The sequence below is a fragment of the Microcebus murinus genome, chromosome 4 (genome assembly GCF_040939455.1).
Source record: "Microcebus murinus isolate Inina chromosome 4, M.murinus_Inina_mat1.0, whole genome shotgun sequence".
Taxonomy (NCBI): domain Eukaryota; kingdom Metazoa; phylum Chordata; class Mammalia; order Primates; family Cheirogaleidae; genus Microcebus; species Microcebus murinus.
The window spans coordinates 107,951,966-107,969,559 of NC_134107.1; the positions used below are offsets into that span (position 1 = coordinate 107,951,966).

Sequence of the window (17,594 nt, forward strand, 5' to 3'; positions counted from 1 at the left end):
TATAATAAACAGCAAACCAGAAAAGGTTGAAAAATGGAGTCCCACATTGGCTCTCAGGCCTATCCACACCATGTCAGCCTGTGTACTCCAAGAACCAGGCACCAAGGAAGGTTCAAATGTACAAGACATTCACCAGGGGAAACAGCAATCAGAGAGAACAGGGAAGGAGCCGTCAAAGCTGGAAGAGCCAGCAGACAGCAGTGCCGACAGGCAGGCAGATAGCAGGGCTGGGTGGAAATGGATAAAGGTGGTCACAGTGTAGTTCTAAGGAAGGTTTGGTGAGGGACTTGGAGAGTCCTCAAGTCAAAGTCACCCTTAGAGGAAACTGCATCTCCCCAAAGTGGACCTGACCTAGTAGATCTCTTTTTTATTTTATTTTATTTTATTTTTAGAAACAGGGCCTCACTCTGTTGCCCAGGCTAGAATGCAGTGGCATCATCATAGCTCACTGCAACCTCAAACTCCTGGGTTCAAGTGATCCTTTGACCTCAGCCTACCAAGTAGCTGGAACTACAGGTACACACCACCATGCAGGCTAATTTCATTTTTTTGTATAGACAGGGGTCTTGCTATGGTGCCCAGCTGTTCTCAAACTCCTGGCCTCAAGTGATCCTCCCACCTCAGGCTCCCATAGTGCTAGGATTCCAGGCATGAGCCACCATGTGTGGCCAGACCTAGTGTCTCTGCTGCACTCAGTCACGGGCTGAGAGTGGCCTTGAGAAATGTGATCTGAGAGCCAAGGCAGAAATGGCCTTCGGAGAGCTGCAACTGAGGCTCTTGGTCCGCGTCACCCCACAGCCAAAGATCTGAGAGACACATTCTCAGGGCCACTTCCAAGACCAGGACTGGACTCGAGTCACCTCAGGATAAAAACTATACTCAGGAAAAGGCATCCATTTCCATTTTTTTTTTCTGTTTTTCTTCTTTCCTGTGTATCTCTATTAGCACAGTTTAATAACATCTCTTTTGAAAAGTTCTAACCCTACCTCAACTGAATTATTCTTCAGGGGAAAGGGCACTTTTCAACTGAGACTAGGAAAGCTGAGGTTTCAGTGTCTCCAGGGTGAGCAGTCCCTGAGGCAGGGTGGGGACAGGAAGAGAGAAGGGCAGGAGCCCTGGAGATGAAGAATCATGAGTGGCTAGGATGCATCACCCCAGTCTTTAGCTTTTCTTCTTGCAAAGACAGTTTTGCATTTATTTCTCTTCAATGGTCTTTTTTGATAAACAAAAGAATTTTCTAGATGTGGGTCCGTATCCACTGATGTGTTACTCATTTTTGCCACAAAGATTGCATTGTTGAAGAGCATTACAGCTGCTCCAAGATGGGGTCTTGCATAGCAACTGTATTGTAACAATATCCAGAGTGACTGGTGGCCAAGGACACTTCCCCATGCTAAGCCCCAGAGGGAAGCAGCCGGAGCTAGGCCATTGGAAGCGCCTCACCAAGAGTGATCCGACATTTCTGTCTGGACTCTATTCCCAGTCATGTGGCAAGACTTAGTGCTGTGTCCCCACAGTGGTCCCTACCCCAGGGCCACTCTGAGCGTTACATTGATGTGGAAGGGAGGAATATCAGAATTCCTATTTTTATTATTTTACCTTGTCCTTTCTCACATCAGGTATGAGAAAAATATCTGTAGTTACATATATGTCATTTATACATAAACAAATACATATTATGCATGCATGCTTAAAATGTTTTATGTAAAAACTGTAGTTCATAAACAAAAATTTAGAAGACCACTGGTAGTACAGTGGGTCTTCATTTCTTTTTAATGGTGGGAAGTGATGGTATGAAGCTAGCGGCAGCGGCACTGCTGCGGTCCACACAGGGCAGCTGCGAGTCGGGGATTGGGGACAGACCCTCCCCTGCGCTGCAGCAGGACCGGCAGGCGTCCGCGCTGCACACACAGACAACAGGCAGCAGGACGCGGAGCTACGGGAAGTGACGGGAAAGGCGGCAGCTTGGGGGAAGGAAAACTGGTTAGAGCTGAGCAGACTCCCGAGCAGAGCCGTCCGCATCGGAGCCCAAGCAGCCGGGCCACGCCGCCGACAGAGGACGCATCCCAAGAAGAGGGTATTCCCGAAGAAGGGAGGTGAGGATGGGAGGAATTTTCTGAGCCAAGGTGAGTAACTACAGCAGCTCTTTAAAGGGGCGCTGGTGGCTGCAGGTGGGTGTGGAGAGGCATCAGCCAAGGATGCCCACCTTGGTGAGCGTCACCCACCAAGCGAGCGGAAGACGACAGCACTCTTGAATGCCTCCATTTCTGGCATCTAGTGACTGAAAGACCGCGATGTCCAGGAAGCAATACTAGCACTGCTGGTACCAAAGTGGAGTCCCCTGACATCTCTGCTTCTAATGTTACAAAGAGATGACCTTAGAAGGACACCTCGGTAGCAAAAAAGGTTAACAAAAGAAGTGAGATATGTGCATGGGTGTGTGTGTGTGTGTGGATGTGTGGTGTGTGTGTGTGCACGTATGGATATGTGGGTATGTATGGGTATGCGTGTGTGTGAGTGGATGGGATGCGTATGTGTGTTATGTGTGAGGGTGTGCCCATGTATAGGTGCATAGTGGCTGTAAACGGGGCAGGTTGGAAGCCGCGCAGCTGTGGTCCACACTGAGATGCCCCGTGCCACCCCTTAGGATTTCTGGTGTGTAGGAAGCTGCTGCCGCCTGGCCTGGATGCTCAGCCTGCCACAGAGGCGCGGCCCCCGGCTGACAGCGCGGAAACTCTACGCTCCACCGCAGCACCAGAGCTGCTCTGCTCTGAGTGGGAACACCCCTGGGCTCGGGCTTCCTTCTCCCTGGTGCACAGCCAGCCTTCCTTGCTGGGCGGCTGACTCATCTCCTGCCTCCGTTCAGTCCCCGCAGGCCTCGTGCTTGGTGGCCTGGGCTTCACCTTTATCCTTCCTTGCCTTTGGCTTCTAGAAATTGCCATTTCCACTTTCTTCCTAACCTTTGCTTTCTGGCTTCACTCTGCCATCCACCTTTAAATGTCCACTGCAAGAAAAAGAGGAGCCTTCAAGAAATCTTGAAAGAGTAATTAAGATATTTCTTATGTATTAATTGCTTTGAGCAAAATAAAGTCCAACCACAGGCCTAATTGAGAGATTCACTGACGGCAAAACAACCCCACCTGGGAGTGATAACAGAAGGACAGGTAAACTCTGGGGCTTTGCCTCTCCTGAAAAATCTATCATGGCCCTTCCATTCCCAGATGTCACCACCAAAAAGTAGCAGAAAAAAATAGTCATGAGCAACTGAAAATAAAGAGGAATAGAGAATAGAAGACATCTTCACAGGGGAAACAAAGCTATAAATCATCTTTTTTGCTTTCTTTCATCTTCCGTATCTTCTTGCCCTCTCTTCCATGCTCTGCTCTTCAACCACAGCATAAAACATGAGCCTGGTACCAAGAAAGCCTCTTGCCCTTCAGGCGGGCACTCTCCAATGGTGCTTCTGGAAGACTGACCAGGCAGAAGTGTCACTGGTTTCTCTGCACCTCTAATCCACAAGCAGATGTGCCTGCCAGACAAGCCTGCCTCCAATCAGCCATTCCTGGTCGTGTCTGATTGGCTTCCACCATTCCCAGGAGTCTTGACCCCATCAACACAGCTTCTCATGCATATGAGTGAGACTCAGGGCTGAGGGCTGCAGGCCTGGGACTGAGCAGTTCAAACCCAAGCTAGATGGTGCTGCCTTACATCTGTGAGTGTCTGCCCACCCAGTGCAGGCCCAGAGACCTTTATGAATATTAACATATGATGAAGAACGAATTTTATATTTCCAAAGAGGAGATAGAGCACTTCTCCACCCGACTCCAGACAAGACAAAGACTCAGTGTGTAGTTAAGGCACAAAGAGCTCTCTTGTCCTCCTGAGACCCAGCTTACACTCAAGTCCTGCAAGCTTTAGCTGCCCGGAAGGCAGCCCTGTGACACAAAAGGACTTTCCCCAAGTGCAGTGTGCTTAGGAGGTTCACGATCTCAAGGGCCCTTTTCAGAACTGCAGGGCAGCTCACCTTCTCTGCCCAAGCGGGGTCTTTTTCTGAGGCTACCAAAAGCTAAGCATGTTGCATTAGGGCACAAGAAAGGGATGTGACCCCAGAGGTTACTCCCTTTCTGTCACCCAAGCACACAACTGAATCAATAGCTCTCATTTTAGACTCAACCCAGCATAGACTGCAAAGGTTTGTGGGGACTCAAGGTGCTGTGTGGTTTTGCCCTGGGCCTGGGCAAAGAGGAATCTAATTTCTAGGGATCCACTAATCAGCCCACGTGGGGAAGACTTAGGTCCCTCTCTAGTACGTGTTCAGGAATGCCAAAGAGGACCCCTTTTTCCACAAAAGAATATTCTGCATCTACACACTATTTCCTGAAGTTCTACCTTGAGGAGTGATGGCGACCACACGAGGGAGGCATTGGCAGCCCAGGCCTGGTACTCACAGAGCCAGGGAGTACTTGTACCCAACTTTAGGCTCTCCGTGAGAGCTCTTTCTCAACCCATTCCAAGCATCTCTCATCGCAGCCCAAATGGCAGAGTCCATGTTCTCTGGCAGGGCTCAGCAGGGAAACGTAAACCACTTTCCAGGGCTCTCCATGGAAAAAAAAGAGGCAAACCAAACATTGATTCATGCCTGGGAAGTGAGCGAAAGAGCTCCCTGAATAGGCCTCCCGCTTCAAAACAAGAGTCACAGAAACTCTGGCATGTGCTCCACTGCTAGTTATCATCACAACCCATCGTAGCCAGGGAAAGAGAGAAAATCGCGGAAGACGAGGAGAGAAACACCCAGACAAAAGTGGCCCGCCCAGGCGAGGCGGTGGGCCCTGCAGCCCGCGACTGCGCAGAGGGTGCGTGCCTACTGGGCCTCTCCTGCGCCTTCAGGCCACCGGGGAAGTAGGCACAGCAGTTCTTTTTTCCCATTTCAAAGAGAGGATTAAACATCTTGGAGAGTGTAAATGCTTGCCCAAGGCCACCGGGTTCATAAGCCCAGAGGCAAAGCCAGCGACCATGTCTGTGGTCACCACGTTGGTGCCTCCACAAGGAGGTTGTGGAGAGCTAGTTGTCTGCTTTATAAATAAATAGTTTAAGTGAAAGAAGGAACAAAACAGTCATCTGGGCCATAAGAAAGAAGCGGCCCAATCTTCATGGACATCATGGGTCTGAGCGGATGGCAGTTGTTAAGCAGTGTTCATCGAGTCCCAAGAATCACCCCAAACAAAAGGAGGGTGGGGCCCATCAGGAAAAAAATATGAAATCCTGATAGTGGTTTTCATCATCCTTTCCCATCTGGGCTTCACCCAAAGAGGCATCCATCCCAGTGCCAAGTAAGACTGGGCACTCTCTTCTTCATGGGATAAAGCCAGGGGACTCCCAAGGAAACTCCAGCTTCTCTTGGAACCTGTAAGCCGATGGGCTATTTCCATCTGCCACGATCTCTCTTCCAGCATTCTCCTCTCTTTGAGGATATGGGAAATCCCTTGGCACTGGGCTGTTCAGAAGAACCAGGTTGGCTCATTCAGAGAAGCCAAAGGCTTCCTTAGGCCTGTCTTCCTAGGCGTGGAAGTGCCCATACGTGCTTGGTCTCACTGCTGTCCTGACTCCGCAATCCTGCGTCGGACCATAGACCGCATCTGGCATGTTTTGGAACCTAAGCTCTGGTTTCCCACGCTGCATTTGTCTACAGCTGTTTTGGACCGAGGGTGTTGACCGTTTGCACGCCACACTGTCGGCTGTGAAGGCAGTGTGGTGCTGGTAGGGTCCGGAGGCAAGAAGACCTGGCGCTTTGGGCCGCCTCTCTGACCAGCTCACAGAAATAGTTATGACGTACGTGGATGTGTTTTGTGCACAGTAAGTCACCGTTTACGCATGAATCATTAATGTAGAGACTGTGGGATTCTCAGTATAGATTTTCTCTTAGCTCGGTTCGGAGCCAAGCCCAAACAGATACTTAAAAATAGATATTTTGATGGAATAGTGATGATAAAAGCAGGTGCCTGTCACGGTGTGTAGACCAAACAAATCAGGTTGACACATATCTGGCATTGGTATTGTACTACCCTGAGCATATTCTTCTGTATATCAAGGAACAATGTGTTTCTAGAAGTGTCCTGGTTCAGTTACAAAGGCCATTTGAAGTATGAAAATGCCTCTGAAAAGGAAAACGTTTCTGCTTCTCTACCCCTGACTCTAATCCTTGGGCACAAGATACCACGGAGCCACCCTGTCCCACAGTGCTCTCTGCACACTGAGGTGAGAGAGCTTCAGGGGAACAGAGTAATGGCCAAGGTTGCAGGTCCATTTTCCAACTGGTCGCCAGACGGGGAGGCAGAGTTCAGCTCAGCCCTGTGCTATGATGCTGAGACGACAGCAGACACATCATGAAAAGACCCGTGTTCTGGGGGGCACTTGGAGTCCTGTCGCGCCCGCCTCGCCAGCAAGGAAGACGCGGCAACAGGAGTTCTTCTGACCGTGCTTTAATGGGGTTCCCTTTAGACTTACATGATGCGGAAGACCCAGCCCGGCAGCGCGCAGGCCACTATATACCCCAGAAGTACAACCCCTAAGCTGCGATAGGCCGCTCAACTGTCGAGCCCCCAAAGCATTAGCCCACATCAGGACCCTTTGTTTGCATTCTCGCGCCACAGGGCAACCGACAATTGCGCATGCGCTGAACTTGTTAGCTGCTCTAGGCAAAGCCGGAAACAGGCGCCAACTTATAATGGCGTTGACACCGCGCCCCACAGAGTCCCTTTGTCTCGATGCCTCAATGCCTATCTATAAAATGAAAGGATGCACTAGACAATCTCCAAGGTCCCTTTCAGTTCCAAGGACCTCTAATTTTCTAAATAAATTACTATGGTTTTCGCAGTGTTTGTAGGGAGCCATGAGGATCTAGGCCAGGCGTCCTCAAACTACAGCCCGTGGGCCACATGCCGCCCACCTAGGACATTTATCTAGCCCACCGGGTGTCTTTGCAGCCACTGCCTGTCCTGCTTAGCAGCCGACTCGTCCTGGGCCCACAGTGTGCACTCTGCAACGGTCTGAGGGACAGTGAACTGGCCCTCTGTTAAAAAACAGTTGAGGACTCCTGATCTAGGCGATGGACCTTGTGGAAGGTCATTCATACTTTGGCATCATTGTGATAATATTTGTGAAGTAGTTGCATCTTGGTGCCCACAAGTCACTTTAGGGTCCAATTAAAGCTGCTGTAAAATCCCTGTGACTTTCCTTTAAAGGCTCTCAAGTGCATCCGTGTCTCTCCGTCCCAACTTCCATCTCCCGAGTCCCAAGGCACTGCCATTTCCCATCTGAACCACTTCCAGGAGGAAACAACCACGGGCAGAATCCAGCAGATAACATAACTAGAGCTCTTAGCAATCTATTGATAGGGAAGTTGAGTGATGAGATTTTAAGTTCCCACATTAGACCCTGAGAGAACACCAGTCAACAGTCTGAGATTATTAGACTTCCAGGAAGCATAGAATTTCTAAAAACAACCTTGTGCTTGTTCCAGGGCAAGATCGCACCTAAACTGAAAGAGATGGTGTTCAAGCAGGAATTTGAGGACAGATGATCTCAGCATTCCCCAAGGATGCCAGTGCTGGCTGTGGCTGTGCTTGCAGATTCAGATTCTGCAGATTCTGTGTCTCACCTGTGACTTTCCTTTAAAGGCTCTCAAGTGCATTCGTGTCTCTCTGTCTGACTTCCATCTCCCGAGTCCCAAGGCACCGCCATTTCCCATCTGAACCACTGCAGTGGCCTCCCAACTAGCCTACGCCTTCCTGGTTTGCTCACCCTTAATCCATTCTGCAAAGGGCGGTGAGAACAAGAACCGAAAGTGTAAATCATGGTCCCCACCCCCACCACAGGAAGCACACCAGCGGTGTTCCATCCTTTCTAGACTAAAGACCTTCCAGATTGGTATTACCGGGTCAACACCTAATTGGACATATAGGAATAACATTTATCGGGTGTTGGGCGGGTGGGGGAGGGGAGGAGGGAGTGGGTATATACAAACATAATGAATGAGATGAGCAACGTTTGGGGGATGGCCATGCTTGAAGCTCTGACTTGAGGGGGGTGGGGGGCATGGGCAATATAGGTAACCTTAACATTTGTACTCCCATAATATGCTGAAATAAAAATAAGAAAAAGATTAGCATAACCTTTGAGAGCTGCCCTCCTCTCACTCCTTCCCATCCCACCCATCTCATCTGGCACGGAGCTCTCTTCCTCTAGCCTCCAGCCAGGTGGGAGAACCTGCCCTGACTCTTCCCGCTGCGGTACCTATGCATCTCTTGTTCACTCTGCTCTTCCCCTGGCCTTCCCCCTTGGGTGTGGATAATTTCTACCCCTCCTCCTTCATGTCTCTGCTCAGTTGTCACTTTCACAAGGAAGGCTTCGCCAGCCTCCCTGGCAAGATCAAGCCCTCTTACAGGCAATCTTAACACCACTCAGCTCCCTGTCCACAGCTCCAGCGCAGCTGACATTTCACAATCATACGGGTGTTTGTCTGTCTCTCCCATGGCTCTATAAACTTCACAAGGGCAGGGACCATAACATTTTTGATCAGGAATACATTCCCAGTGCCTAGCATGGTACTTGTCACATAGTAATCACTCAGTAAATCACAGGTTGAATAAATGGATAAGCTTGGTGCTGGGGAACATTCAACGATGAATAAGACAAGCTCTCTGCCACTGAGCATCCCACAGCCATGACAGAGCAACTCTGACATAGGCTGGACTATGAAAAGTGACTAGGGACAAGAAGTGATACAGAGCCCTCTTTCTACTTCCTCTGATTTACTGAGCCCCTTGTCACCTTTTCCATATGAACATCAACTGGTTTAAGTAGCAACTTACCGTACGTGACTCCTATGCCGTTGCCATGTCCTTCCCCTACCCCAACACTCTACTTCTTATGAACAGCAGAAGACCTCCTTGTACTGGTACAGTTTTTACTTGTTGGCACCACGGCCATGACTCTAAGTTCCAAGTAATTATGGCCACTTCAACAGACACCCTGATTAAATGTACTGAGTAATTTTAGTTTGTATTAAACCAATAGCCCACATTAGGGCCCACATCTGTGTTTACGGAATGACTCGCACTCTCAGGCGTGTCTGCCGCAACGTGTGATGTGAGATCCAAAAGTATGCGGCTCCAGCTCTGAGCGGCTGCGTGTGTGTTTGGTGGTAGCTCAGAGCTGGTGTTTATTGACAAGCACGAGCGCTGGAATGAATAATCGTTATAAGCATTCCCTGCACACTCCCATCCCCAGCTTCCCTGGCCTCACTCTGCAGATGGGGAAGCTGCTGGGCACGCCGCCCCGGGGCCCAGGCGCCTTTGAGGAGTCAATGGGATGGAACAGAACGATGGCGTAGAATAAGCTGACACTTAGTATTCGTGTGACCTTGGCTGGTGACTCGCTCATTTATCCATTCATTCATCCACTCACTCATTCATTCAACAAACACTGTTTGAGCACTTGCTCTCTGCCATGCGCCAGGCACTGAGGATATGGTGGAGGACAGAACGGAGGCAGTCCTGCCTTTATAAACCACGGCTAGAGAGGAAGGAGAGAGAAAACCAGGAGCTACTTTACAATACATGGACTCACAGTGTTAGGAAACAGAGGCCTGGGACAGACTAATTGCATAATAGACAGGAGGCCCATCCTACTTTAAAGCATCAAGGATGAACTCCTGGGAAAGCAACATTTAAGCTGAGCTCTGAAGGATGGAAAGGATGTTGAGCCAGAAAAAAAATATAAGAGGATCGGAATTTTCCAAGCTCAGGCAACCTGACAGGCGAAGCCCTTGAGGCAGGGGAGAGCGTGGCTTGTCTGAGAGACTGAGATGGTCCAGAGTGACTGAAGCTGAGAGCCAGAAGGGCAGAGAAGTGGAGATGAAGATGGATGGGGAAGTGAGGCCAGATCATGGCCTCGGGGACTATGTGAGGTCTTTTGAACCCCAGTATTCTAGAGTCAACTGGAAGCCAGCATAGGGTTTTAAGCAAAGCAGAGATCAGGTCACGCTTGGGTGACACCCACCTTCCTATCTCACAGTCCCTCGGTGAGGAACTAATGAGACCAAAGATAAATTTTCCAGGCGAGCCATAAAGCATGAGACTGCTACTATATTTGGTAGAACCATTGGCAAACTCCCAAGTGCGCTAAAACAGCATTTGTAAATTCCCCGGAAATAAAGTTTCAACAAACTCTCCCTCAAAGTGCCAACGATCCTGGTTTCCTCCATGTTGGATTCAGTGTGCGATCCAATTGTCACCTATCGTTTCCCACGAACACGCAAGCAGCCATCCCGATCAATGGCCTGTGTCCTAATGCATCGATTCATCTTGGCCTTTCTGGGGGTCTCTCAGCACAGCAGCTCCGCTCATTAAAGGGAATGTGCCTGCATCATGAGGATAATGCTTTGCACTTACCCAGCACATTGCCCAGGGGTGTCTCGAAGCATTTTGCAAACATTTAATTAAGTTAGTCTAATGACTGCGGGGAACTCCCCAGCCTCTCAACACCAAAGGGTGAAGTCGGGGGAGGCGATGGGAGATGAGTGCAAACCCTGCCTCTAGCACCTGCCGGCTCTGGGGCACAGAGCAAGCGGGTGGGTACGCAGGGAGTCCCCACATTCACACACGTGTGCAGCCGTGTCTGGCACAACAGCACGTGGGCCTGTCGCCACATGTGCCCATAGGGAGAGCACCGAGGCAGGGGGCCGCAACTGGACTGGAAGGGCAGAAATCATAGACAAGAGGAAGGGCTTGCATTTCTTAAGGGGTTGCGGATGTGATGTTCAGAGGAGCTAAACTCTGGCTTGTAAGCACCTGTGCGTGTGTATGTGGTTGGGGGCCGGGAAGGGCACAGATCTCTGACCGGCCAAAGTGTGGTGAGGGTGAGAAGAGGAATGGCTGTCTATTCTCTCACCTGCAGGAAGATAATAGTAAGCACGCTCGTCTTCAAGTTTATCTCTGGTTTAGTTTCTTTATGCTCCATTCTCAGAGCTACCCTAAATGCTTCTCCGAGCCATACAAAGAGCGCCGTCTTGGGGTATTTGGTGAGCGGCGTGGAACTCTAGCAAGCGGGACTGTGTCCATGCCCCGCTGGGGTACTGCCTTCCTGCCCCATGGGGAAAGGCAGAGGCAACCAAGATGGGGAGCAAATTTACAGATGGGGAGCAAATTCTAAGTCCGAGTCTCCCACCAACAGCACAAAAGGCAAGAGGGACAAACATCCTGGGACTTGGCGCTGCACGTAAGGATCGACTCAGAAGGACTGGGCGAGCAGGGCGGCCCCAGGGTGATGCCAGTCCACCCTGCCCTCCCAGCCTGGGCCTGGAAGGTGCCTCTCAGCACACCCAGGTGCTAACACCCACTGCTCCTGACAGCAGCCATGGACCACCTGGGGGCCACCACTTGAATTCACTCACAGGAATGGTGGTTTGCTTCCATCTCTCCTCTCCCCCGGCCCCAGGCAGCGAGGTGACGGCAGCAGTCCCTCCGCAGGCAGGGCCGCGGGCTGGTGGCCCCCATCTGGTGAGCCTCGAGAAACACACGCCCACAGGCCAAAGGCAATCGCGGCCACAAGAAACCACTACATAGAGGTGCAGCTGCCCAGGGCTGATGTACAAGTCCAGGTACCCGGAACCCTGCCCAAAACATCCCAAAGTAACGTTGTGGGAGACCAAAGGGCCGTGCCTGCTGCCCTCATTTTCCACAGCAGGAAACCAAGGCCTAGGAAGCTCAAAGTCAGGATGCTTATTCCACTGGGGGTCAAAAGGAAAGAAAAAGCTGAATAATTCCCTGTTTTGCTGGATTTAAGGTCTTTCAGACAGGAGAATGTTTTAATTAATGCATTTTGTTTAATCAAAACCTACAGAAAGTCCTATTGAATAAAAGAATGGGTGGATTGTATTTTGCTAATTTTCATCACTGTAGCAAGGACATATGAGAGTAGTAGGGCTCTACCTTGTCTTCCTCCTTCTTCCATAATGAGGAATGTCCTCTCCCTTTTTGCTAAGTGTGAGCAGCCTTCTCTCTTTACCCTGTTCTTATGAGACCAGGATGAGGTTTTTATGACAACAATCCAGAAATGTTTACCTTGCTATCATCTAACCTAGGCTTTTGGCTACTCTGTCCAGTTGGAAACAAGGAGCATACATAGCTGGAACCCATTCTACAGATTGGTAAGCTGAGACTCAGAGAATGCCTGGAGCCAACCAAATGAACCTCACAGAGCAACTAATCAAAGAGTGGAACTTCTCAGCTTTCAGCATGCTCAGAGGCTCGGGCAGAGTCCCAGCTGATGGTAAGTGCGCTCTGCCCCAGGAAGCCCCGACACAGATGTGAGGCTGTGCCCATGCCGGGCAGTTCCCGGTGGCCAGCTGGGAGACCCAGGCCCAGAGCTGCTAGACAACAAATGCAGGCAAGCACCAGCTGTTTAAGGAATCTCCTTCTGTAATTTTCTAGGTTACAGGGGATGTGGCCGAGGGTGCTAAGAAGGAAAGAGAGCAGGAAGGCGGACAGGACTGCAGCGACATGGGAGAATCTCAAGCCATCCGGATTCTCTGATTAACCTCAGGCTGAGTAATGCTGCCCAGCACCGGCGACTGAGGAAGCGTCTTTATGAGGCAGCGACACCTGCCTCCTGCTCAGCGCCTGCTGTCGCCACTGGGCCAATGCTGAATGCTGACAGAGGCGGCCTGACCTTATTAGCATGTCAATCATTTCTAAGGGATTGGGGGCCACATGATAGCCTTCTTCAGGGAGGGGGCATGAATCTGTGATTGGCTGAAGGGTGATGAATGAGGTAACTCTCAGTCCTCATTCCTGTCTCTTTCTTGGTCTGTTTGGGACTCGGTTCTCCCACTTGATCCCTCATGCATACCAGTCCTAGCAGGTTCATCAGCATGCTGATGGGGGGTGGGGGGGAGGGAATTTGCCAGAACTTACCCCAAAGCCAAACATCCCAGCTCCAAACCCTGCGATTTCAGGACTTTGCTTAAGGAATAAAGGTGCAAGAAGCTGTGTGCTGGGAAGCAGGACCCCTAAGCCTCAGGGAATTTTCTGTCCAAGCCCAGGGTTTTCTGGCCCTGGACAGGCAAGGTGAGGGAGACGAGGCTGCGGCCAAGAGTCCAGGCTTGCGGATCTGTGCACAAGGACGAGCTCGTCCAGGCTGGGCAATGAGGCCTCCTCACAGCCACCTTCCCTGCTCAGAGTCATAGGACAGAAGATTCAAACAGGGTGGGCCATGGAGGAGGGGGCAAATTTGAGGAAAGAAGCCCTCCAGGTTGGCAATCCTGCCGTCAGCCATCAGCGAGCTGGACCCCTGGCAGGCCTCGGGCTGCCGGCTGCTTCCAGAACTGAGCCTCCTCACCCCACCCGCCTGCCCCCACGGCCACCATTCTCAGAGCTAGAGGAGAAAAAAGACAGGCAGGAGACCGCTTTGACCCCAGTGCTGCAGGACCTCGACACTGGCTTTTAAACGACAGACAGTGGGGCCTGGACGCCATGAGAAGGGCCTGAGCCTGGTTAACAAGGCCTCTGGCGAGATGGGGACAGGGACTGCACACTTCAACCTGCCTCCTCCCCCTAGGTGGTTCTCATGCAAATGTCCAGGTGTCACTTCCATATTCCCACGCTGTTCATCTTCCCACAGAGCCTCCAGACCCAAGGGCAGACCCTGTCTCTCCTCCTACCTGGGACAGCACACTCACTCCCACCACGTGCCGTGTCTCCGGCTGTGTGTGACAGTCAGCCTGCACCCTCCACCTGCCTGCCTTAGGTGTGGGCTCCTCGCAGTCTCCACTGGTGACCATCTTTCCCAGCCCAGAGATTCTGCTTAGAAAAGCAATTTATGGCCATCAGTCTCCCCCTGGAAGGCACCAGACGACAACAGCATTAACCTTAAAATTATTCTGGGATGGAAACGTGTTTTACCAAGAAAAATAGAAGCTGCAGAATAAAACGGCGTGGAGGCCTAACCAGGTCAGGGTTGCATTATTGCATTAGCCTTCCGTCTTTAGACGCAGGGAAACTAAATGGCTAACAAGATGGTATTAATCCCGATGGGAGAAAAAGCATCATTTGAAAAAAAAGAAGAAGAAGAAGCTTAAAGCTATAACAGAGGAGGTAAAAGAGATGGGAAAGAAGTCACAAGCAAGCCACTGCAGCTCATCAGAAGTTTTGGACCCAGCCAGGTTCCATTTCCCACAGGCCCCCTGCAGATGTGATGTTTTCTTTCACTCTACTTACACCTCCCAATGCCAACTTTTCCTCCCCCTGTTCTGGATCTCTCCTGCCAGGCTCCTGGCACAATTAGCACAAAGAGCAGGTGATAGGTTCTGTGCAAAGACAGGACCTGGCTGTGCCTGGCCCTCCCCAGAGGACGCGGGAGGGAGCTCAGCATCGTCAGCCACGGGCAGCTCAGGAAGCGCAGACTCAGGAAGCCGGGTTCATTCCCCTTCCACGCAGCCAGCCTGCGTTAGGCATGGGTGCTTCTCCTGCAACAAGCTCTGCCTGCTCCCCACCGAGGCAGTGGAGCTGTGCTTTAGGGTGCCACGGGACCCCTAGAGGGAGATATCACCCAGTTCCTGACTTCCTTCAGGGTGCACTGCAATGCAGCGTCTGCCGACGGGGCTCACTCCCTCCCCTTTCTCAAGTGTAATGCTCTGATTTCTGCGTGAGGGGCGCATCCACACAGCCAGGATTCCCGGGGGCGGGGGTCCCCATGCCTGCGCAGGCATCGTGGGAGGAGGGGAAGCTGCCGCCAGGTCCAGCAGGGACTTGCATGGGCAGGAAAGTTTGTCTCCTGGCGCGGTGGGCCCAGGCACCCACCCACCTGGCTCCTCTCTCAGGCCGGGCAGTACTGAGCGCTCTGCCTGCACTGCTTCCCGCCCAGACAGCCGCGCAGGCTGAACCCCCTACGAGGCTGCTGGAATTTGGAAGAACAACAACAACTACAATCCCCATTCTGAACTTCTCTGCCTAAGACAAACATCCGGGAAGGTGGTTATGTAGAGCCCAGCTCTGCTTGAAAAAGTGCAATCTTCAAAAGGCATTACAAAACATTAGTGGCTGGGTTTCTTTTTTTAGCCAATCCTCCCTGCTTTCTTCCCAGTAAACTTCCATTTTTCTGACTTCACTTTGGCAGTTTAGGAGCACTTAGGGAATTACGTTCTTAAAACCAAATCCCCCCTCCAAAAAAAAAAACCCTACCAAGTGATTCTGAATATAAAAATGTTAAATTGTGTGTCTTACCTATAAAAAGACAGGTAAGGTTTAGCATTCGCTTCTTTGTATACATGTATGGGAATTTAGATTTAAGCTAATGCTTAACCCAATACATGCATCTCAATTGGGAAAAAAAAAAGGAAATCCTAACTGGGCTGGGGTTTAGCATGGAAACCCCACAGACCCTCTGATGCTGCCTGAAACCTTGGCAAGCATAACCTAGCCCCTTCAGCATTGTTTGAAAGATGCCTGTGGGCATTCAGTGTCTGCTTGCAAAGGACTCCTGTGCAATTATCAAATCTATTAAGACACCTTGGATTTTGCAACGCTGCCACTAAGCTTATTTTAGTAGGACTGCAGCATCTTACCTGTGTCACTGCAGATTTGTTTTCCCCAAACAAGTAACTGCTGTGAGAGGTAGGATCACATTTAAACCACTGGGCAAGGTAGGGGAGGGGCTGAGGAGATTCAGGTAAATCCAAATTCACGGTCTAGATTCCCAACCTTCTCTCAGTAGAGACATTCCAAATTATTCAAGGAAAATTCACATTTCTGGTGTGAGGAGTAGGAGGAACTGAGAGGACTCTGAATTTCAAGGGCATAATCTGCCCATTTGGTGGAAGGATAAAGAAAGGATGGGAGGCCATAGAAGGGCTGTGGGAGACAAGAAAGGCATGGGCAGATTCAGGAGCAGGGAAGGAATGGGCCAGGAAGGGGAGGAAGGCGCTCCAGGGAGAGTGAGATGGGGAGAGTGGCAGGAGAGATCGCAAACAGGGAGGAGGAATGGAGGGAGGGGAGAGAGGGAGAGGGAGTGGAGGAAGAGAGAGAAGAGAGACAGGGAGAGAGATAGGAAATGCAGAGATCTAGACCTATTGAGAGACAGAGACCATGACTGAGAGAGGAATAAGGATTCAGGTCCCAACATAGGCGGCAAGAAGGATTCGTGGCTAGGAGTTGAAACCTCTCTTCTCCTACCCCAGGGACCACAGCTGGTTAATGCCAGTTGGTACCTTTCACAGAAACAGCAGTGCCTCACAGCACGGTGCAGATCTTGAACCCAGCTCACCAGATCTCCTGGAATAGAGCAAATCCCCGGCTAGAAGCATCTGTGCGTGTGAGCGAGTGAGTGAGCGAGCGAGTGTGTGTGCGTGCACACAGCAAGCCCACCTCTCACTCACAGGCATCTCACGCTCCCCTCCTCACCCCTTCCTCCTTGCCTCTCCTCTTCCCCTGCCTCTCCTGCTCAGGCAGCGCACAATCGCCCCAGGAAAACACCCTTCTCTGGTACCTGGGATGAAGAGCAGGGCAGTTGTCGCGGAGAAGACGACCCAGTAGGCGGGATGGTACATCTCGACGCTGCGGTGCTCTGGCTGCCGGGTTGCTGCTGCTTCTGCTGCTGCTGCCGCGGCTGCCTTCCTCTGTGCTGAATTCTGAGCAGGTTTAAATCCAATGTTTGCAAAGGGAGGGAGAGAGCAGGAGAGAGAGCGCGCGCGAGCGAGATGGGAGCAGGCAGGCAGCGTCTCTGATTTTTTTTCTTGCACATACACACAACTGGTAAGAATCATCAGCACCAATCTGCACAGGGCTCAGAGCAGACCTCCTCCAAGGCACGCATTGGCTCCACTCTCCTGAGCGACACAAGGAGACTTTCCTGTTTGGAAAGATTGACTCCGAGGGGAGTTGAAGCCTGCCCCTTACTCACCCCCTCGCTGCAGCCCAGCCCTGGCAATGGTATCTGTGTGCGTCTGCCAGGGTGGGGCTCCCATGGGCACACACCCGCTCCTTGGTGGGCAGCGGGGAGGGCTTGGCGCTGCTGCTTTAGACCCTACCCCAGCGGGGCTCCAGGCACACGAGGAGAGGAAGGCTGCTTCTTGGCAGAAATATGACCAAAGCCCATGCCAATTCCCTGTCATCCTTCCTTCTTCCTGGTCCCCAGGCAGGGATGGAGCAGAAACTGCAGCCCACAGGAAGAGCTCAGACATATAAACCTGCACCCCACTCCCCCATTCGGCCATTAGGAGCACTGGGAAGCAATTTGGTTTTCCCAGTGGGAAGATGGGCATGTTAAGGTTTTTTCACCAAAGATTCTAGGAGAATTGGCCAGTTCCCCACAATTAGAGCATTCTGAAACTCTACCAAGACAAGATGCTATAGAAGCCCAAACAACTGCTATGATGGTAGCACAGACAGGAATATATTCAGATTAGATCTCAAGGAGGCAGCGACTCGCTAAAGTCATTGGAAATCAAGGCCGCAGAAGGATACTTGTGGCTTTCTGCCTTCCTTTTTTTTTTTCCTATCTTTTTTTGCTTCTCCTTTTCACAGTCCAATGAGAACAGC

General features: G+C 51.1%; 1 protein-coding gene across 2 annotated transcripts in view; it reads right to left on the reverse strand.

Annotated features, from left to right (window-relative positions):
* The window catches only part of OPCML (opioid binding protein/cell adhesion molecule like), a 1,057,641-nt gene extending 1,040,581 nt beyond the window's left edge, over positions 1-17,060 (reverse strand). Inside the window, exon 1 of one of the 2 annotated variants that reach the window (XM_020286783.2) lies at positions 16,543-17,060. In XM_020286783.2, coding sequence (XP_020142372.2) covers positions 16,543-16,819 — 277 coding nt within the window. In that variant the 5' untranslated portion in view covers positions 16,820-17,060. The remainder of the gene's footprint in view (positions 1-16,542) is intronic. The other variant, XM_012739629.2, reaches the window with a different exon arrangement.
* Between the last annotated feature and the right edge of the window lie 534 nt (positions 17,061-17,594).